This window comes from Ochlerotatus camptorhynchus, unplaced genomic scaffold (assembly GCF_037179485.1).
Source record: "Ochlerotatus camptorhynchus isolate MF236.1 unplaced genomic scaffold, CSIRO-AGI_Acam_v1.1 ptg000383l, whole genome shotgun sequence".
NCBI lineage: Eukaryota > Metazoa > Arthropoda > Insecta > Diptera > Culicidae > Ochlerotatus > Ochlerotatus camptorhynchus.
The window spans coordinates 1,320,000-1,343,826 of record NW_027040870.1 but is presented as its reverse complement, the minus strand read 5'-3'; the positions used below and the strand labels follow the sequence as shown (position 1 = coordinate 1,343,826).

At 39.6% G+C, this 23,827-nt stretch overlaps 1 protein-coding gene across 2 annotated transcripts in view; it reads right to left on the bottom strand.

Annotated features, from left to right (window-relative positions):
- The window catches only part of LOC135710451 (active breakpoint cluster region-related protein), a 190,615-nt gene extending 173,062 nt beyond the window's left edge, over positions 1–17,553 (bottom strand). For both annotated transcript variants that reach the window (XM_065233025.1, XM_065233028.1), the window contains exon 1: positions 16,434–17,553. In XM_065233025.1, the coding sequence (XP_065089097.1) occupies positions 16,434–16,757 (324 nt within the window). In that variant the 5' untranslated portion in view covers positions 16,758–17,553. The remainder of the gene's footprint in view (positions 1–16,433) is intronic.
- Positions 17,554–23,827: the final 6,274 nt, after the last annotated feature.

Sequence of the window (23,827 nt, the reverse complement as noted above, 5' to 3'; positions counted from 1 at the left end):
GCTTCCAGTCGGCGGCTAAAACTCACATCATCAAACTGGAACGTATCCAGTATCGTTGTCTTCGTATCGCGTTAGGATGCATGCACTCGACTCATACGATGAGTCTCGAAGTGTTGGCGGGCATGTTGCCACTATCGGATCGGTTTTCGGAATTGTCCCTCAGGCTCCTCACCCGTTGTGAAGTTATGAACCCACTGGTAATCGAAAACTTTGAGAAGCTTCTTGAGCTAAACCCTCAAACTCGTTTTATGTCATTGTACTACGTGTACATAACTCAGGATGTCAGCCCTTCACAGCATAATCCCCATCGTGTATGCTTCTCCGACTTCGGCAATTCAGTTAGTTTTGATTTATCTATGACGCGGGAGATTCGTGGAATCCCAGAACATCATCGTTCCATGATTGTTCCGTCAATTGACGCTGCAAAGTTTGGCCAAGTTGATTCTGCAAGATCGTTCTTCACAGATGGATCACTAATAGAGTCGTCCGCTGGTTTTGGTATTTTTAACGAATTTCATAGCGCCTCTCGAATGCTTCAAGCTCCTTGTTCCGTATATGTTGCTGAACTGGCGGCAATATACTATACGCTAGAAACGATCGCCTCACTTGCACCAGATCACTATTTTATTTTTACGGATAGTCTCAGTTCTGTCGAGGCTATTCGATCCATGAGGCCGGTAAAGCACTCCTCGTATTTTCTCATGAAAATACGAGAGCTTCTGAGTGCTTTATCTTTAAGATCTTTTGTCATCACCTTTGCATGGGTCCCATCTTATTGCTCGATTCCGGGCAATGAGAAGGCGGACTCACTTGCTAAGGTGGGCGCTATGCAAGGCGATATTTACGATCGACAAATCGCCTACAATGAATTTTTCTTCATTTATCGTCAACAGTCGCTCGCCAGCTGGCAAAATAAATGGAGTGAAGGGAGTTTGGGACGATGGCTATTCTCGATCATCCCTAAGGTGTCGAAGAATCCTTGGTTCAAGGGGTTGGATGTGGGTCGAGACTTCATTCGTATGATGTCTCGCCTCATGTCCAATCACTATTCGTTAAACGCTCACTTGTTTCGTGTTGGGCTGGGAGACAGCAATCTCTGTGAATGTGGACAAGGTTACCAAGACGCCGATCACATCCTTTGGTCTTGTGCTGAGCATCGTGGAGTCAGATCTGAGCTGTGCGATTCCCTTCGGGCTCGAGGTAAACAACCTAATGTTCCAGTTCGGGATATTTTGGCTAGACGTGATCTGGAGTTTATGAAACTCATATATGTTTACTTTAAGAATACTAACCTTAGATTGTAAGTTTGATTAACCTTGTGTTTAGTTTGTGTATTGTGCGTGTAGTTTTTTTTTATGTTTGTTTTCAAGATGAATAGAAATAAGTTCATGTTTTAGGATTAATTAAATATTTATATAATAAATCATATTTCAAACCTCCTTCTCCCTTTCCCCATCCAAAAAATTGTAAATCTCCACTAACCTCGAGACGACCGCGAGTAATCGGTTCAATTCCTTTAACTCTAGATTTAAGACATCATTCATGTATAATGCAAATGATAACTCGGCTCTGTAAAGTTTATTCGATTGAGCCTGTACAAATAAATTAATATAAAAAAAAAAAAGAACTTCATTAAAGTTTCCACATTTTTGATAGTACGAAACGTCAAGACACATGTTGTGATCTAAGACTTACTAAAATGAAGTAAGTGTTTAACTTCAACATTTAATGGATTTGAGCTAAAGCTGTTTCTTTAAAACTGATTGTCATGTCTTAAAAACGTTTGCCTTAAAAACATATTTTTAACGCATTTCATAAATAGCATTCTTATTATAAACCTGGAAATTATCCGCCAAAGTAATGAAAAAATCTGGAAAACTCAGGGAACTTTATTTAGCCAAATGAGTGGACACCCTGTAGATATAGAAGAACGATTAAACGTAAAAAAAAACAAGGTCGTCAACTTCGAATTGTTCAAAAATAAAATAAAATATAGGCCTGTCCAGAAGAATGATCAATCTTGACATAAATTCACATTTAAAATAGTTTGAAATAGTGACTTTTTACAAGAAAAAGTGACTTTAGTGACTTGGCCTTAAAAAAGAGACTTTTTAGTGACTGATATCTATATTTATATACGCAATACGTCACTAAACACTTAAAGCTAAATTTTATTATTATTATTATTATTCATCGGACAAACCACGGTCTACATGAATTAACTTACACTAGGCACCCTTAACATTATAGCATTGATCGAAGTCGTTGAATGAAAACATGAATACTAACATTGAAATCAAATAGATAAAAAAAAAACTTGGTTGAATTCAACACACATTGCCCTAATAGGTTCATTCTGAGCATAATCGGTCCTCTGAAAGTTAAGCCGCAAGATCTGCCGTTGACGGAGTTGTCTGGGTGTAATACCAAGGTTTATTCGAGAGAGTATGTAGGGAGCGTTAATTTCTCCTAACAACAGCTTCGCAACAAATACTGCTTTCTGTTGGCTTCGCCTGCTTTCCAGAGTTGTGATTCCTAGCAGGCGACAGCGACTCTCGTACGGTGGCAAATCGTTTGGGTTATTCCAAGGCAGGAACCGGAGCGCGTATCTTACGAATCGTGATTGAACTGCTTCTATCCTTTTTATCCAGACCTCGTGGTGAGGACTCCACACGACAGAAGTAGATTCTAGCCCGGAACGTACAAGGGAGTAGTACAGTGATCGTAAGCAGTACGGGTCGCGAAACTCTTTCGAAATGCGGAAGATGAATCCCAGATTTCTGTTAGCCCTAGCGATGATGTTGGAGTAATGATCCCGAAACTTCATTTTGCAATCAAGCTCCACTCCAAGATCCCTGATGCTTGTGACTCTTTCCAATGCTTCTCCACGAATCGTGTATGGCCAGCAGATTGGAGATTTCTTGCGGGTGAAAGATATCACGGCACATTTTTTCACACTTATAACGAGATGATTCCTGTCACACCAGCCTTCGAAGAGATCAATATACTGTTGAAGCTTCTGGCAGTCTTCTATAGATCGTATTATCAAGTACCCCGTATTCCCCTAATATCTCATGAACTGTTGTTTAAAGACATAGTATTCTAAAACCATGCATAAAGTGCTTGTGTTTTACGAAAAATAGAGCTGTGAAAAAACATTTCCTACAAAAAGTAGGGGAAAATGGGGTTAAATGGTCCAAAACACATACCTACAAGGCTCTCCGGTCTATGGGACTACGTGCAATCGATTTCCCTTCGGAAAAGTTGTTTTTCATGGCCGGAATTCAGCGTGCTGTTGAGATATTGAATTTTGGGTAATTTTGGACCCATTTTGGTCCATAGTGCGACGGTTCACAAGGTAAGATTCCATCCATTTGACAAACCGAGTTTCAACTCCTAAGCGTTCGAGTTTTGCGAGCAGGATTCGGTGATTGACACGATCGAATGCGGCTTTTAAGTCCGTATAAATGGAATCCATTTGATGACCATCGTGCATACTTAGAAGGCAGCTAGATGCGAACTGAATCAAGTTAGTGGCAGTGGATCTCCCTGGAAAAAAAACCATGTTGATCCGGGGATATGTACATCTTAGCAGCACGAATTAGCATGTTGTACACCAATATCTCCAACAGCTTCGACCCAGCACACAATGATGTTACTCCACGGTAATTTGCAATATCTCTTTTGTCTCCTTTTTTGAACGTCGGGAACATTATCGAATCCTTCCATTTATCGGGAAATACAGAGTCTGAAAGTGATTTATTGCAGATAAATCTCAAGGGCCCACAGACATTCTCAGCACATTTTTTCAGAACGGTAGCAGGAATTCCATCTGGTCCAGCTGACACCGAAGGCTTCATTTTCCTCAGAGCTGTGAGCACATCCGTATCTGCTATGTCACCTACGCAGAAGTTGAGAGCATTCGCTGGAACATCCGAAAGAGCAATTATTACTTGATCTTCGTCGGCCATACGTTTGTCAAATACGCTTGCAAAGTTTTCAGCGAACAGGTTACATATACCATCAATAGAGTCAGAGGATTCGTCTCCCAGGAACATGTTCGTTGGAAGGCCATTTTCCTTTCTTTTGTTGTTAACAAACGTCCAGAATCTTTTCGGGTTTTCTTTGAGATCTGATTGAAGCCGACGAACATGTCTAGCATACAAAAAGCGATTATACTTTTTGTATCTGTTACTAGCAACACAGAAATTTCTCTTGGAGAAGGGGTTCTTGTCCCTCAAGTATTTCCTCAGTGATGCTGCTCTCTCACGTTTGAGTTGTCGGAGATGGCTATTTGACCATAGCGGTGATGGGCGAGAACGTGGTGGAGGCACATTTTCACGGAACAACTGGTGCAAGGTGATGGTGAACACATCAACTGCTTCATTAACGTCAACAGACTCATACAGTCGGGACCAGTCGATGGAAGAGAGAGCCAGATTCAGAGCGGCAAAGTCAGTTTTACTGAAGTTGAACTCTCTGTCGTCGTTTAGTTCTTCAAACCTGGTGGGCGGAGAACACTGCAGTAGAACTTGGAATGGCGGATGTAATTGATCCACGCTTGTTAGTGGTTCAGGGGGCTCAGAGACGTCACATAATGGTCTGGTGTCTGCGTTAACGAACAAAAGGTCTAAGGTTTTGTTTCCTACATTTTTGATCGAAATCAACTGCTTTAAACAAAGTACTGTCATTCCGTCAAGTAGAGCAATACTGGATTGTGGAAACGAAGATTCGTGGGGATCCGTAAGGGCAAATCTATCCGGGGTTGGGTACCATACAAGTGAAGGTTGATTAAAATCTCCAAATACCATTTGCAAATCCAGCTGTTGAGCCGAGTTTAGAACTCTATCAGCTGATTCAATGAACTTACTAATAATGTTCACGTTGCCTGCCAGATCAGGAGGAATGTAAGCGGACCCTACGTAAATATGTCTAGCTCCTGCATCTATAACTACCCAAATCTGTTCTATATCCGCATCCACTGCGACAGAACAAATGCTGGAGCTCAATCGAGTATGCACAGCTACTAGTACCCCACCACCTCTTGTCTTACCAGATCGTATGGGATCGCGATCCTTACGGTACACTTGATACTGTGGCCCAAAGATTTGAGGCGATGAGATCTCGTTGTTTAACCAGGTTTCTGTGAGAACAACGATGTCGTACTCCATCTCCGAGACAGCGAGAAAGAAGTCTTCTATTTTGGTTCTGAGGCCCCTAACGTTCTGGTAGTAGAAGCTTACGATGTTGTCGGTACGAATAACACAGCGTGGGTTTCGACGTCGCAGGTTCATGTTCCAGCAATGTTTTAGCTTGAACACGAATTATAAAAATAATTATAAGTTCATTTTTAATAACTGTTGCCACCGACGTAAAGTTCAGAAGCTATTAAAAACAAGATTATTTTCTTGGTAGATTTATCAAATTACCGAGTTTTTCCCTTTTTTCCTGGTGATCCGATTTTTGTCTGGTTTTCCTGGTTCACTTACCACACTGATAGTATTCAAACATTTCTTCAGAAGTAAAGGATGTAAATGTGTTTAAAACGTATTCCACTTGTTAATTTGGACGCAATGTTTCACAAAATAACTAAAACTTGACCTATAATTTGAGCTAAAGCTAAACACTAAAATCAAAATCAACTTCAACAAGAGCAACTGGGAGAACACAAAAATATTCGTAATTTCACATTGCGAGGTCCCACTCAAGTACAGTTGAGTTTATGTGCACATCAAATAACGTAACATTCAATCGACTGTACCAGACGACCATGTCCTTAAAATTCTTGCAGCACGCAAGCTCCAACTTACTTATCAGCATTGGTCATTATATCCACCACAGCATTACAGGTTATGTACACCGCAGCACGAATTCCTCCACCTCCTTGCTCTTTTTCTCACTCACCGATAAACCTTCACACTGGTCCTCATCCATCCAGAACGGCCTAAAAACGAAGCCTCATAGTCAGCTAGTAAAATCTGAAGAACCGTTATTGATAAAAGCGCAAAAGGGGAAGCCATAAAACCATAAAAAGCCAATAGACGATGATCCGTTCTATCGCTTTTTGTTGTTCCTTCTAGGTTTGTGTGTTTTAGCAGCTCACCGTGGCCAGTGCAGCATGTGAGGTCTGATAGGCGGCATGATGTAGAACGGGGAAATAAGGTCATCCAACTAAGGAGCACCTGTAAATTCTCTCACTCTCTTGTCTAGATTGACATGGGCCCAACCCACGGACCGTTTGCAGTGTTTTCGGTGGTCTAGTGGAGACCGAATGGATCGGGGATAAAAATAAACATACCTACCGGTAAATAGGTCTTATTCGACACGAATACTTAAAACAAAAACCCGCAACCGATGTGGTATCGTCATCAGGTAGCTGGTATAAGCTGGTGTAGTCTGAGTTGGCAAAGTGCGGAAAACTTTTTGTTGTTGTGTATTCACCTCACAAATCTCACCCAGCAATAAGCCGGTATGTGCCATCGCATGGATTTACCAGCTTGTCGTTTCTTTGTCATGGATCAAGGTCTTCCTATTCTTATTCAGTGCATGGTGCATGAATGATTTTTTTACACTAAAGGCTTTTATTACAGCTAGTAAATGAACGATCGACTAATACGTTGGATTTACCAGCGGCCAGTGATTGTTATCAGTCAAATGGCTTATCCTGATGCGAATACATTAAAAAGCTAACGATATGCTTGGTAGCAATAGGCCCATCTAGTTTCAATCACTTTCAGACTAAATTGGTAGGACGATAACCTTAACGGCGATGGCAAAGAGGATTAAGAGTTGGATGTACGCCAAAAAAACCGATCCTATTTTTGAGAACAAACAATTACGACGGCTTGAATTAATAACTGCTTCAAATTCATGGCTTGATTCCCGTAAACGTAATTTAATAAATCTAATTTTCATAAAAAACAATCACGAACAAAATTCAAAAAATTAAAATCATGAGGTCGTGACTTCATTAACCTATAAGCAGTGGCGTTTCCTTAACCTCAATCTACCTGTGCACCAACACTTAAAACATAAACAATTAATGAAATATTGCTTTCAATAGATAGATATCGAGTAAACTAGAAAATTAAGTGTATTTTTCAACCGATTCGAGTATGAATATTGCATTAAATCTGGTTTTGAAAGTGTGTGCACAGGTAAAAAGTAAGGTTAAGGGACGCCACTGCCTATAAATGTGATTGCGTTCCTGTTTTCGTGATATTTTTTTTTCAAATGTGACACGTACGATTTCGATAAGGTTCACTTCCTTTAGTGGTGTTGTTCCAGGAGAAAGGTTGCCTTCCTTTGGAAGGGAAGTTGTTGGTATTGTTGGTCGCTATTGAAAATTTGGTCGATTGCTGAATTTATGTATGGGCCCAAATTAGGGGCATTTAGACCGATATTACATCCATTTCCCCTATTACTACTAAAAATTAGGGATAGTCAACTATTCCAAGAATGAGCGGATAAAAGACGAAGAGGATGCCAAGTAGCGAGCTTTGGAGCAGGAAAAACGTGTAGAAGAATTAAGGGAGTTGCGTAGACGGCAGAAAGCAAATGCAAAACCCAAGAAAAGTAGAAAGAACCAATTAAAAATGTTTTTGGTGGAGTCTTTTTAAACATTTGAGCTTGAATATATATACTAATTGGAACTGTGTGTAATTTGGAAATGTTCAGAAAAGTTTACATTTTTCATATGTTTTTATTTTTACCAAAAAATTCTAAAAAAATTACTACCTAACTTTCCTGGAAACTCGAATCTGATCATTTTGTTATTTGGCGCGAGCTGTTGGGTTTTTAAGAGAGAAAAAAAAGTACAGTTAAAACGGTAAATTTTTTAAAAGTACAAGCAGTAAGTTTAAAATCTTAATAGATTGAATTCTATAAAATTCACCCGAATACCACAAGCCCAAATTCTACTAATTCGAATGTAACGTTAGGGCGAATGTAATACAACCCAGAATCGTTAGAAAATAGTATGTTTTTGAACTTATTATTATTAACACATTAGCTAACTTATAACTTGGCTAGTTTTTGCACCTTGCTGTTGGTGGGCGGGCTTAATTTCATGCTAGTGGAGTGTTGGAGACGGTAGGTTTATGGTCGGCGTTGCTGGCTCATGCCGCGATAGAATGGCGTCATGGGCAGGCAATGGGGATTACTAAGCTTCCCCTCTCTGATAAACCACTGCATGAGAGAACCAAAGATCTAGTCTAGCAGTGATAGTATCACACTTGTTACTCCTTTTATTGAGAGCCGCGTCGTAGTACGCTTACGTATAGGCACTGACGTTGGGTGTGATACTGGCGGGTTTTGCCGCAAATCACTCTTATTTTATTTATTTTTTACGATAGATTTATTTGGGTTTGCAAGGGAATTATACTATTGAAGTATTTCAGAAAGTGCCCATCGGTGCTCCTTCTATTTGCGTGACAAGCTTTCATTGTTGTTTTCATTGAGGTATTACTCAGGGAACAATGTTAAACGCCATTTTGGACATGGTATTGTAAATAATCTTATATGTGCTTCATTTTGATTTGGGATAAGTGTTTGAACTATGGCTCGGGATTTCCACTGTGGTGTGCTTCTATTGTGACATACCCATATGTATTTTTGTGGTGCGACATAGTGGAAACGTGAGAGCGTATTTGGAACATATACCCTATATAATGTAAATATCAGCTAGGAAACTAACTTCAAAATGAAGCATTTTAGTCACATGAAGGTGTTACCTGGGTCGAACTAAGATATAATAAATAGGTATAGGCTTAAATCAAAAGTACTTGAAACACGTTTAATTTTAGATTACAAGCACAAGTGCAGGTACTTTATAAAGCATGGGTTATGATTGATTAGGTGAATTAGAGCTTTTAATAATTTATTAAATTAGACTAATGAGATATCATAATCATCAAATGAACTTAAATAAGAAACTTCAGAAAGTCTAATGACATTAAGTAGATTAACAAAAGAATTAGGATGCGGGGGGTCCGCTTAGGAGGCAACTAACCTTTAAAGTTGTAGAATAAATCTTCTTATTTAGGTTTGAACATTAACAAGAAAACGCAGGCAGACCAATACTATTAAGCAGATTAACAAGGAGAGGAATAGTTTAGGAAATAAGTAAAAGTAAAGGTATGTGACAATTAATAGCTTTTAAACTTTTGGAGGTATTGTATTCCCCTGAGTTTGTTGTACTCGATTACTATATAATTCTCTCAATACGCGAAATCTCTTATATATGCGGTTAAAGCATTTGAGTTAACTTATTTCTTAGTGTTCAAGTACTTACATTTGTAAACAGCAGTCAATGCTAATCTATGAACTAAACCATACGTAAAATCGATCTTTCCTTATGTGGTATTGATGCATGTTTAACTTTTCGCGGCTGTCGGAATCAACGCGCCTACGTCTACGGAGCTTACGCAGAAGTGATTCGCAAATGCGGTAGAGCTCACCAAAAGTTTTTTTGAGCTTCTGTAGTATAGAATTTGTTCGTTACGGTCGCGAAATCTTGAACTCAACAGTAAAATAAGTAGAATATTTAGGGAGGAAACCAAAATTAATCAACTTGCCAACATAGGCTATCACATTTATTTTGGTGGCACTCTTTAAGTGATAATAAGTTGTTTTTTTTTCTCTACGGTTGTTTCGCGTGGCGTTCACAATTTGCGCGATTTTCGTATCTTACGTAATTTAGATGTTTAGCTATAAACGGTTTCACTGACTTGAGGTCGTTCCTTAAGCGGTGTTGGTACAGGTTAAACCTTTGCCGACTGTCGGATTCAACGCGCCTACGTCTACGGAGCTTACGCAGAAGTGATACGCAATTCGGTAAAGTTTGTCAAACGCTTTTGAGCTCATAGAATTTGTTCGGTGCGGTCGCGAAATCTTGAAATAATTGATACGTTCTTTAAATTAACTAATTTGATACAAAGCTCAGCAGTAAGTAAGTAGAATATCTAGGGAGGAAACCAAAATTAATCAACTTGCCAACATAGGCTATCACATTTATTTTGGTGGCACTCTTTAAATGATAATAAGCCTTTTTTCTCGCTTCGGTTGTCTCGCACGGCTTTCGGAATTCGCGCGGTTTTCGTAACTTACATAATTTAGATATTTCGTTCGAAACGGATTTACTTATTCAATCGGTTTACTACGCGGATGTATCTACGCGCACACGTCACAGCATTTTTTCTATAACTATCTTGAAACAATACATACGGAATCCAGTGTTAAAGCGGCCAACATAGGCTAGTGCTTCTGCTGTATTGTCAAAGATAGAAGCAAAATTTATTCAAATGGGTCAAGTCTTGAAAACTAAGCTGTCACGCAGCTCCAGCTTGATACCCAATAAAAAAAAAAAAAAAAAAATATCAATTTGGTATATATGTGAAAGGATGAATCAGTGGGAGATGGATTTTCGGTTTCTTTACATTTAGCATCACTATGTGTCATTTCCTCAAAACCCCCCAATAACCGGTCTCTTCAATCCCTTCCTTTTCCCATGGCGTTCAAGTGGTCCGCATAGACTATTCAGCCATTACCCGTCCTTTATCCTCGGCTTTGGATTGACTTGCGCTCCCATTGCCCCACCAAACGCTGCAAAATGAAAATGAAAATGAAATTAGCTAACTTATAAAATTTCTGAAAATGTATAGAAGATACATATTAGATTCAAATGTAAATTTAATTCAAGCAATCTCAAACGTAAATTTCAATCGCAGTACAACCCGAAAGAACTGCTAACATTTTAATTATTTAGCAGGATATTTGCAGGAATTTTTCAGAAAGCTTCACAGTTTCAGAAAAATGTAAGATCTTTAGAAAAATTCGTTAAATATCAGAAAACTACCTCAATTCCAAAAACAAATCGCAGCGAAGTACAAAAGTCCAAGATTTTGCAGAACTTCATGGAAGTTGGAAATAGATAGATCTGAATAACTTCCGTAGACCTTAAGAGAAGTCTGCAGAACGTCAGAAAGTTCGTACGTTTTTAAAAAAAAATTGCCAAACTTCAGCAAAACTCATAGAACTTCGGGGAAGTTCGCCGTTCTTTAGAAGTATTTACACAACTTCAGAGAAATTCGTAATTCTTCAGATAAATTTTTAAAACTTCAGTGAAGTTCAAATATTTTCAGATATTTTGTAGAGCTTTGGGGAATTTCAAAGAATTTCTGATAGATCTGCAGAACTTTATGGAAATCCAAGAATCCACAAAGAATTTACAAAATTTTAGAAAAGTTCAGAGATCTACTGAGAAATTTTTTGAACTTCAGGGCAGTTCGTAGATCTTCAGAGCAGAAATACAGTACTTCAGAAAACTTTACAGAATTTGAAAGAAATTTTAGGAACTTCAGAGGGTAGATCGTATAATATACTGAAAAATCTGCAGATGTTTAAATAAATTTTAAAAGATCTTTATTGCGGTTCTTGGATTTTCAGAGAAATGTACAGAACTTCAGGTAAGTTCACCGATCTTTAGAGATATTTGCACAACTTCAGATAAATTAATCATGAAAATCTACAGAGAAAATTACAGAACTTTCGAGAAGTTCGTAGATTATTAGAAATTTTGTGAACATCAGAGATAATTGTTGATCTTTAAGGATCTTATATCTTCAGGGATTCACGAACTTTGTAGATTTTTCGGAAAATTTGCAGATCTTCTGAAGAACACACAGAATTTCAAAGAATAATTAAAAAATTGCAGTCTGAAGGTTTGTGGATATTTAAAGATATTTCACCGGAGAACAGAAACAAAACTTCAGGGACGTCCGAAGGTCTTCAAAGAAATATGCAGAATTGAGTTCGTAACAGAAATTTCCAGAACTCAAAGAATCATGTAGATCTATAGAGAATTTTCCCCACTAGCTTGTCGAAAGTTGGTATCGACATCCTGGCGAAGTTTTGAAATCCATTTTCATCTTCATATCGCAGCTCTTGAAGGACAAGATGAGCCAGATCCCTGCCGCTGTTCCTCCTGAGCAACCATTTTCTACAAAGTTCACCTTCTCCTTCTCATTTTATTTGAAATAATAAAAGCAAATACGCCTGCCGAAGCTAGAGCAATTTTCCGGTAATTCAGGATGGAAGTATTTACTTTTGATTCCTGATACAGTTTTGTTTTGAAATCTAAATTGACAGTTCTTTCAACATTTGCAAGCAGTGTGAACACCAGCAAACAGAGGGTTTCGACAAAGAGTGTCGAAAGTAAATTCGAGCAGATTTTTCATAATGGCGATGGTTAAAATCAGATCAAGAAATCAGATAGTCTAAACGGACCTTTAGTGTTCGCGCTCTTTCTTTCGTGGTTTGTTGTGCGTGTGTGTGTGTGCCCCGAAATGGGGAAGCATCGCTCGCGAAGCCCGACGAAGAACCAGGTCCCCGGTGAAGGAAGCTCCGGTGTACCATCGATGGGCATACCCAGCCAGCTGTAACAGGAAAGCGCAGCAAAAAGAGGAAGAAGAATCGGGACCAGTCCGATTACACGATTTCTCGCGACGAACGACAGTGATGTCGGAGATTTCGATGACGTTGCCGACATAAGCACAGCAAAAGTAAAGCTACCTCCAGTGGTAGTAAAAAATGCCCATCTTAACGATCTCATCGCAGATCTGGCGTCGCTGGGCGTTAAAGCCGAATTCAAGTTCGGCAGAGTTGGCACCAAGGTGATGCTCCGTACGAAAGCGGAGTATGACTTGGTCGTCGCCCACCTGAGGACTTCCAAGGTGGAATTCTTCACCCACGACATTCCCGGTGAGAAACCATTCAAAGTCGTCATCAGGGGTCTACCGAACTTTGACCCGAAGTTGACCGAAGCGGAAATCAAGAACCGCTACAAGCTAGCCCCAACTGCCGTCTATTGGATGACAAGGAGGGACGAGAACGTCGAGAAGTACCCGGATTGCCTTTTCCTGGTGCATTTCCAGAAGGGAACGGTGACGCTCAATGCTTTGAAGGCCATCCGCTCTATCAATTGCATAATTATCCAATGGGAGCCATCAGCGATGCCTGAATTTCGGGCACGGCACCCGAAACTGCTACATCAAGCCACGATGTGGCAAATGCGCTCAAAACCATGTTTACTCCGAGTGCGTTGTCGACGAGTCGGAAACGTCCAAATGCGCCAACTGTGGTGGCGCTCATCAAGGGTCCAACAAACAGTGCCCCAAACGCGAGGATTTCAAGCGGATCCGAAAACAGGCGTCCACAAGAAACCAACCAGGACGGAAGGACAAAACGCCGGCATTCAGAGTGGAGAACACGGTCAAGCAAATCCGCGGGTGCAATCCGGCCCTCGTCAAGAAACGTCTGGTGCTTATGCTGGACAAAACTCCCCATCCCCCCTGGATTCTGGAACAACCATCAGCACAAAACGTCAATCCCGATCTCTTCTTTGCGGATAAGCTGATGAAGATTTTCGTCGACATGACCAGCGCTCTTCGTCAGTGCCGCAACAAGCCAGAACAGATCCAAGTGCTCGGTAAGCTTAATATTAATTATGGTGTCTAAACCGATAACTACCGTTACTCCGCAAGCACAGTATTGACGTGGGCCTTCTAACAGAGACCCATCTCAAATCCGGTGACAACTTTTGGTTGCCTGATCACCACATTATCCGGCTTGATCGCACCAGCTCCAGGGGTGGTGGTGTTGCGATCATCATTAAGAAAGGAATCAAGTTCTGGACGCTGCCCCATATCCACACTTCTATCATCGAGGCCCTTAGTGTGGAGGTGGAATCTCCAACTGGAAATCTCCTCGTCAGTGTGGCATCCAATTTAAAAATGACCTGACCACCATTCGTCATTGGGGGCGTCTGCTCTTCGACCACTCGCAGCATGGGCTGTATACAGTGAAATTCCCGGATGAACCGACATTCATCTCTCCGGCGGGAAACCCTTCCACGTTGGACTTTTCTCTATCGAACTTTGGACTATCCAAACCGATGGCGATGAACGATCTCAGCTCCGACCACCAACCGGTGGTGGCTGAAGCTGGCATCAACGTGGCACCAAAGATTACCATCATGTCAACTGAGTGCAGTTTGGGCCGAAAATCCGCCGCTTGACACCGTAGAGGACATCGACCGGGCATTGGAAGGACTCCACCAGACCATATCCGTGGCTGACGAGACGTGTGTTCGACAAGTTCCTGTGAGGGGTAAGTTTGTTGCCATTGATTCTCACACCCAATGACTGATTCGCTTGATAAATGTGAGTAGACGCCAGTTTCAGAGGACTGGTGATCTGGTTAAAAAACGTGCAATGGTCGATCTGAACAGGCAGATTGCTTCCAGAATGGACGCACTCCGAAATGAAAGTTTCGGGCGTGTTGTTCAGAATCTGGATGACCGCTCCCGTCCATTCTGGAAGGTAGCCAAGGTGCTGAAAACTCATCCAAAACCCGTTCCATCTCTCAGAGTTGGAAATGATGACAATCGGCTCATTACCCTATAAGAGAAAGCAAATGCGATTGGCAATCATATTGCTGCATCGCATTTGCTTGGCTCAACTATCCAAAATCCGCTCAAAAATGAGGTGACGCAATACGTCCAAAATGTAGATTACTCCCCTTGTGCCGTGCCTCCGGAGGATAGAAATACGGTAGAACAGATTTGCTAAGCGCTGAAATATTCAAAGAATTTGAAGGCGTATTTAACCTAATCATAAATAGGCTTAGCTGCTAGTCTATGCAGTCTTTCCAAGCATCTGGAAGTTAGTAAAAAATAATACCGCTCCGCAAACCCGGTAAAGATCCAGCATTGCCGTCAAGCTACAGACCGATCAGCCTCCTCTCAGCGCTGAGCAAATTGTTCGAGAAACTCATTCTCAATAGACTGCTCAAGTTAGTCGAGGAAAACAATATTCTTCTACCGGAACAGTTTGGGTTCAGGAAGGGGCACTCCACCACTCATCAGCTATTACGGGTGATGAACAACATCCGGAGTAACAAGGCTGTATCCAAGTCCACAGCCATTGCCTTGCTAGACGTTGAAAAGGCGTTTGACAATGTTTGACATGACGGACTTGAATACAAGCTTTGTAACTTCAATTTACCGTTGCATTTGGTCAAAATTACCCGTAACTACCTTCAGCAAAGGTCGTTCAAGGTATCGTTGAATGGTTGTCTCTCAGACAAATTTTCCATCCCGGCAGGCATTCCGCAAGGTAGTTTGTTGGGCCCCTTGCTCTACAGCTTGTATACTTCCGAAATTCCTCCCCTCGGAGACGGTTGCGTGTTCTTCCTGTTCGCAGATGATACCGCGATATCAGTCAAGGGTAGAATGCCTCGTGAAATGACAAACAAACTACAATAATGCCTTGACACCTTTGCTGACTATGCAAAAACTTGGAAAATCAAAATCAATGCCTCCAAAACCCAAACTATCATGTTTCTGCATAGGCAATCGCCCAAACTGATACCGGCACCTTCTTGCACAGTAGTCATGGATGGCACAAGGGTTGACTGGTCTGCTGAAGTAACGTACCTTGGAATGGTATTCGATGAGAAGCTCCTGTTCCGCTCGAATATAGAAAAGACGTTAGTTAAGTGTTCAAGCTTAGTTAGGTGTTTGTATCCGCTGATTTCTCGCAGATTCCGCCTCTCTAGGGTTAACAAACTGGCTGTCTACAATCAAATCATAGCACCTGCAATCTTCTACGCTGCACCGGTGTAGGAATCAAGTGCTCAAACTCACAGGAACAAAGTCCAGGTGGCACAAAACAGAGTGCTTAGAATGATCCTCGATCGTCCTTTCGACACTAGAATAACAAATTTACATGACATTCCCAAAATAGATTCCAGAATTAACGAAATTAAAACTAAATTTGCACATATATGTAATATATCAGAACATGCTTTGATAAGCAATTTGTGTATAGTGGGTTAGGTGTATATAGTAGTTGTAGGTTAGTTGTAGTTGTAAATAGTATTTATAAGTAGTTTCTCTTTTCCAATTAAAAACAAAGAAATCCCAACAAGGTGGCCATTCTTTAAAACAGGCCTGTTGGGACTAGGAACTTTAAATAATAATTAAAAATTTCAAATGAACTATAGTTGAAAAGACGCATCTGTGTCACTTGATAATTCATACATGTAAAACCACACAAATACCAGAAATAAAGATCATTTAAAGTCAAAAAAAGTCCATGTTCTGAACGCTCGATGTTGATCCGCTCGGAAAAGCCTTCCACGAGAGTATTTTTTCTGAGACATTTTTGTGAAATATTTCACGAGTCTTACCCTTTCCATATGTGTAAAATAATTTTAATTTAAAAGCTTACTAAAATAGCCAAATAAAATTTTTAAATCCGTACTGAAACTGTATTATAATTTTTTCCATGAATCATGCCCTTTATTCTATATTTGAATTCTGTAGTAGTTGTGACCGATTATACATTAAAGATATGTTGATATAAGACACTTACCTGATCTGATTCTCCATCACCACTTGTTTTATCCTTATCCTCGTCTTTACCAGTCGGCATCAGATTTGCTGCTGAGGCTGGCGAATTTGCTTCAAACAGTGCCGATGGATCACCACCAGCATCGCGGAATTTTTCAACGTCACCCAACAGTCGTTCCAAGTATTCCACATACAGCGTTTCCTGTTCCAACTCCTTGGTCAGTTCAGCAATTTTCTGCTTATGGCGTGCCAAGCTGGCCCGAACGTCTTGCTCCCAGGCATCCGAAAGCGAACTCTGCGGGAATCGCTGAACCCACATTCGCTGAAAATCACTAAACACACTCATGATTTATTTCCTGACTTCACACCACTTGTATCAACTCTCTTGAATCTATTCGATCATAGCAAAAAGCACACCAATTGATTTGATTCCTGATCAGGTTCTCACTATCCGCAACTATTGAGACATATTTCTAGATTGTAAACAAATCATTCCGCACTGACCACTTTAGATCATAAGATTGCACAAAAAACTTTGTAGACTGACTCGACACGTACACATTTAAATTTCCTTTGGGAATCGAAAACACGCAAACATTAGCATCACTGTTTGGAATGGATGGGCCTGGCTGTCAGACTGTCGCAACCTGGTTTCCGGGTACACGTTCGTATACTTTTCTCAAACAAGAGCATCAAAATGCAAATTCAGCTGCCACAACACCTTTCTTTCCGTTCCTGTCTTGTCTTCTGTCACTGGACAGGAAACTTGTCACATTCGACACTATATGTACGCAGCAAACAACAACTAACCAGGATGATTACTAATCGGTTCCCGTCACCTTCACTCGCGTTCGCTCGGGAATTAATCACACAAAATGCTTCCCCACCACAATACGACACGGCGGCGCGATATTAGCAACTCTACACAACGACGACCACGAAGGCGGCTTTGATTGGCGAATGATATCATATATTTATTCAAGAGCACTTCAATTGAGCAACGATTTTCGCTTATCCGTTTCTTTTTTTTTCACTGTTCACAGTTCTGTTTGTGAATATAAGAAAAATGCATAAACTACGCTCTCTTTTTACATGTTTTCCGTGGCACTGCGCTTTTAACACTGTGATATGTGCACCCCATATAATGCACCGCGCCTTCACAAACTCTGCTTCTCTTTACGCAACGACACCCAACTCACAAAGCAGCCTATCATTCCTGGTCGAGTCGAGAAGCGAGAGATTCACCGTCTCTCAAACACTCCCTTTGCAGTTGCTCTGTAAGTAGAAAAGATGAGAAACGGTACTTAGAAAACGACGAAAGTAATATGAAATCTAAGCAAAATAAACTTGAGCGCGTGCAGTCAGTCAACAGTCAGTCCAGTCAGTAAGAGCGCTCTTTTTTTTTTCCCGGAGGCCAATTTGCCAGACATATGGAATCGATTTTCCGAACCGCCTCCGTAACATCGTGATGCTGATGCACTCTGGTGGGTGCTTCCCCCGAGATGGCTGCTATGCGCTCGCTGCAGCTATGCATAATCGTGTGTTATAGAGCTGGCTGCTGGCTTCGCAAGACCCGAGCAAAAATGAAAATCAGGTTTTGATAGAATGAGAAAAGGAAATTCCAATCTAGGCTTAGCATTTGAACACTAACGAACGTTCCGGAACTCGGATCTTGGAATAAATTCAAGAACATTTTTGAATGCAGTCAATATTCCGTTTGCCCCAGGAAAGTTACCAAAGCCGGACGTAAATCAAAACCCGTTATGTGATGAGCCTAAGATGCTGGTTTTCAGTAGAACATGTTACACGTACCACCTTTAAGTTATTTCGGTGGAGAATGTGAACTGTCATCGAAACAGGTTTTGTAATATTCTTTTGTTCATCATGTGGGAGTCTCCTAATGAATAGATGATCATAATCGTATAAACCAATGATTTACCCATCTTACAAAGAAAGGTATAGTTATCGCTTGGAAAACCAACTTTCATATTCCATGCGACACAGCTCGACGAGATCGGATTTTTTTTTTGTGTGAGTGTGACTCGTGTTTCTCGGCAACCACTGCACCAAATTGGACGCTAAAACCACCAAATGAAAGGTGTCATAGAACGCTTTGGAATCGGTCATCTGGTTCCGGAGATGTGGCCGGAACAAGATCCGAAAAATACGAATTTTGGGAAGTAAGTTGTGTTTCTCGACAATTACTGAACCGGATTGGACTCAATAACTGCCAAATGTTTATGCCCTCTATTCGGGACATACAACTACTGCGACCAGTAATTTCATCTGTTGTAGTATATCTCGTGTCCTTAGTATGTCCATGTCGTATTACCAACAATCAATACGAAACTAACGATTTTAAATTGGCTCACTACTTGACTAGCCTATTGGTCCCAAGCAAACGATTAACGTATCCCATTCTAGTCGAAATTCTAGTACTACGCAATGTTTGTGTTGATTCGCTACGAAAGTTTGACAGATAAAATGAGGGGTTATTGGTTTTTCCTATGTTTCGAGGGGTGAATCGATTAGCTTGGGACCGAAGAGAGTACAAGAGCTGAGCCAAAAAGTTGTACAAGTTATTTCGGGACCTTCTGGTCTTAGAGTTACCTATATGGTATTACTCCATCACTATTGAGAAATTATTAAGTATTCGGTTTTAATACAGTTTTCATTCTTGCCTTCATCACACGGAATCGATTCTAATTTAAAGGTCCCGCTATTTATACCCTTCGAAGAGTGAGAGGTGCGTCCTATTTTCAGCAATAATTGGATTCCTTAGCAATGACACCGATAATGACCAACCATGCATCAGAACCCTAGTCTTAACTACTTCAAACTAGGGAACAACGAATAGAAGATTAGGAATCACATAGATGAAGACTAACTAACTGACTTTTTCATTGTTTCAAGATCATCCCCGGTCCAGGAAACCCGAGGACATATCACTATTAACAAGGCATAAAACGTTAAAAAGACTAAGATGTGTTCCTTTGATTACAGAATGATCCTGTTCCCCTAGTTTGAAGTAGTCAGGACTACTGCACTTCAGCAGAAAAATCATGCGAAATCAAATTATCGTACTATGAGCGCTTCTCCAATTTTCTTGCATTGGTATATCTCATCCTCCATTCATCGGCGCTATTTTTTTCCTTTGGTTTGTTTTCCGTCGATCTTGTTTTCCGTCCTGAGCACCAATGCTACCGACGCCAGGGAGGCAGCTCTCACACCTGGACCCTGCCTATCGACCCATCAACTCATGAACCGGGGACCAACGGCTTTACTTCCCCCGTGATCAGAGATGTTATGCCTCAGAACATCCCGGCGGCGCCGATTATTTATCCATGTAAAGTATTAACAGCATCGGATAGATCAGGCATAACATTTGATAACGGCACAAAAGCATTTGTAAACAAACTTTCTAAGGCCCTTTACACGCGAACCAAAGTACGCCCACGCAAACCAATTTAAACCAAACCAAGGTGATAGTTGCTCCTATCCGATGATGTTGTTGGTTTGCGTGAGCGTACTTCGGTTCGCGTTTAAAGGATCTTAAAAAGTTTGTTTACAGAAGCTTTTGTGCCGTTATCAAATGTTACGCCTGCGTTGATACTCTACCTCCATTTGTGGAATTAGCTTAAAGCAGTACAACCAACCGGTGGAAACTAACGATTTTAAATTGACTCACTATTTGACTAACCTATTGATCTATAAGCGTACTCCATTCTAGTCGAAATTCTAGTACTGCACTATATTTGTTTTGATTCGCTATGAAAGTTTGACAGATAAAATGAGGGGTTCGTGGATTTTTCTATGTTTCGAGGGGTGTATCGATTAGCTTGAAATTGAAGATAGAACCAGAGCTGATCCAAAAAGTTGAGCACGTTTCTTCGGGACCTTCTGGTCTTAGAGTTACCTCTTTGGTCAACGGTATACTTTGTATACCTGTCGATGGCATTAGCTAGCAAAAGCAACATCAAACGCACCGAAAAACGTTAAACCTGCCGAGTTATTAACAAAAAAGAAAATCGATGAAGAAAATCGTTAATCGCAGTTAGGCCCTTGAGATTCTAAACGCTAGATCTGGATTCTCTTTTTCACAATGATATTCCCGCATTTTCCCCGATGATTCTCGATTCCCGACTTTATCCCGCATTTCCCTAATGGGCGCAATGTGGAAAACTACACGCTATTTTAAAACTACCCAAATTTGGGTAGAATTTGGACAGATCGGTAAAAAATGAAACTACCAAAAAATGGTTAAACTATGTTGAGAGTGACAAGTTTACAAATAATCAACATCGATCTGATTCTTGTTGATGTTGTCAAGTTTATCAACTTGTCACTTCCAACATAGTTGATCCATTTTCCGGTAGGTTCAGTTTTTACCGATCTGGGTGGTTTCTACCTAAATTTGTGTAGTTTTGAAATCGCACTAGCAGTTTTGAAAAAGAACACTAATAAACACAGGGTGCCCAGTGATTTTTTCCAGGTTTTCCCGGTTCAAAGCTTAACATTTTCCCGGTTTTTTTTTAATATTTAGTAAAAATAAAGACTTCAATATTACGATATTTTTCGAGATACTTAGAATCAAATTGACGATCTTTTTTTAGACTCGAGTCCTCTTATGATTTTATAGCGCCAGAATTTACAAAGTACCAGAGTCATGGATTTTTGAGGTCACATAACTGCACGCTATCGGACTGAATGGGTCATTATACCAAATTTTAGAGGGATAGAATAAATTTAGAAATTGCTTTAGAAATCTTGAACTTAATACGGAGAAAGAAAATGTTTTGAAGTAGCGTGATTTGTACTGTTATAAGCTCGAATATAAGTCTTAAAACAATTTTAATTTCTAAGATGTGTTTAGAGTCTTAGAATATACCTTTTTTTTAGATTTGTGAATTATGAAAATCTATCTTTGATTTAGAAGAATAAAACAGGATTGGATTTTTTTCAACAATACGGAACTGACAAAAATACTCAAAAAGTGTGATTTTGAAAACATTTCTAGATCCCTGATATTGAAAAATTTCCAAGATTCCAGATTTGGAAAAATACAATCCCTGGAAAATGTTGTTGGCTTGGAGAAATGTTCATGGTTCTAATAATTTAAAAAAATTTCTAGGATTTTGAAAACTCAAAATTCTGAGAAGGACTCGAAGAAAAATTCAACGGAGCTCTGACAAGAATCCCAAAATAGTTCTAGGATTATGTCCCCTCGAACTCTTAGAAGAATTACAAGGGAGTTGTGGGGAGAACTTCAAGGAGAATTCCTAGATGATTCTGAAGAGAATTGTGAGCGAATTGTGAGAAAAATAGCAGAAAATACAGAATTTAAAGGTTTATCGGACAATAATTTCACAGGAATACTAAGAAAGATTCAGAAGAGAACTTTAAGCAAGCTCCGAGAAAAATTCCGAAAGCATCGTGTTCTGAGGTAAATTAAAAAAAAATGCAGAGGAATTTAAATGAAATTCTTAAGAAAGTTTCAACAAAATTTTGCGCAGAATTCCAAGGTATTCTGAGGAGAATTCCAAAGGATGTCTGAAGAGAGTTTTGCGAAAATTGAAATAAAATTTAGAACATAATAACAAAGGTTTAAGATGATTAAGAGCTGAATAAACCATTTTTGACCTGAAGAAACATATGCAGGGCTGGTAGTGCTGATGCGATATAATAGTAGTGACTTTAGTGACTAAAATTACGGAAATAGTGGCCAAATAGTGACTTGTAAATACTAAACAAATAACCATTTATATGGTAACTTAGAAATTCAAATATGGTTTGATATGTCGTAGAACTTAAAATAAAATTTCATTAATTCATCTAATTTAATCTAATCTCACAACGGAAGCTCCTGTGAAGAGCATTTGAAGTGACTTGAATAATTTACTTTTGCTTACGTGTTACATGATGACTAGCAAATAGTAATTCCCATTTTTTATGATCTTGAATTTGATTCTGCGTTCGAGACCTTTAAATATTTGATATATCTAGGTAGATAACTTTGATAATTTGCTATGAACTTTTCACAGAATTTCTTCAGAATGATCTCAAGAACTTTTTTAGAATAATTCCCCTTCTCTTAAACTTAGAGGCAAATAAGCTTTTACAAACATAATATTGCATTCTTGAAATTCTTTCCAGAACAATCAACAGAATTCTTGGAAATAGATTATTTTCGTAGTTGGCTTGCTTGACATCAAACATCAGAATTAATGTGGACATTTTATACGATAGGTGAGGAGATGAAAGTAAAGAGTTTATAGTTCCATTATAGTGTGGCAGTATGAAATTTGTATATAGAAAGAAGAAAGCGAACAAAGGACAATTTTTAGGAAGGTACGAATTGGGTAGAGCATCTCCTTTACCAAGCTCATCCGTTAATGAGGGATTGTGAAGGGTGTTTCCCCCTTGCCACCACTGACAAAAGGGATGATCGACGATTTGCTCATGTACCTCTGATGTGCGGAAACAGTTCTATCGATTGTTTCACGCTAAAGTCACCATCTGAAGTAAACAACTACACTATTCGTACCTTCCTCAAAATTTTCCTTTGCTCGCATTCTACTTTGTATATACAATTTTCACACTGCCGTACTATAACGGAACTATCAACTCTATAATTGAATCTCCTAATCGATCGAATTTCCACTTTGTCTGATATTTGACGTTAAATTCACGCAAGAAGTAATAACACATGATTAGTTAGAGTAGATTATTTTCGATTTTTTATTGATTCATCTAGGGACTCCCTGAAGGCTCCTTCCAAAAATCCATTCTTAGAATTTCCATGAAATTAACCTCTGCTTAGAATAATCTTGGACTTCTCCCTTGCATTCAATTGGAAATTCAATTCATCTTCTCCTTAGAATCCCCATAGTATTTCTTGAGAATTCTCAAAACAAAAATCCATCATAAATTTTAAAACTCTTCTCAGAATTCCTTTGCGATTGAACCCTCAAAATTCGATTTCATTGGAATTCTTCTTGGAATTTATTCCGAACTCTTTAGAATTCTCTTGGAAGTATCGTCAGAAATCACCCCATTTCCGCAGATACCATCTTTGGAGTTGTCGGGATTTTCATGGAATTTTCAACAGAGCCCCTTTAATCAAAATTTCAGAACTAATTTTGAATTCCTATTTAGTATTAGAATTGGAACTAGAATCCTCATCCAATCATAATAGAATTCTTATCAGAACTCTCGTTAAAATGCATTCTCAATTATATTAGAATTATTTCCAAAATTGTTCCGAGCTGATTTTTGCGTCTCTAATAATTTAAACAATAATCAAAAACGCCGCTCGTATGCGTTAAGCCAAGTTTAACTATTTAGGTAAACCTAGCTTAAGATTTAAGTGCAGAAGAAGAAATCGGAATCCTTTAAAATTCTCTTAAAATTTACTTT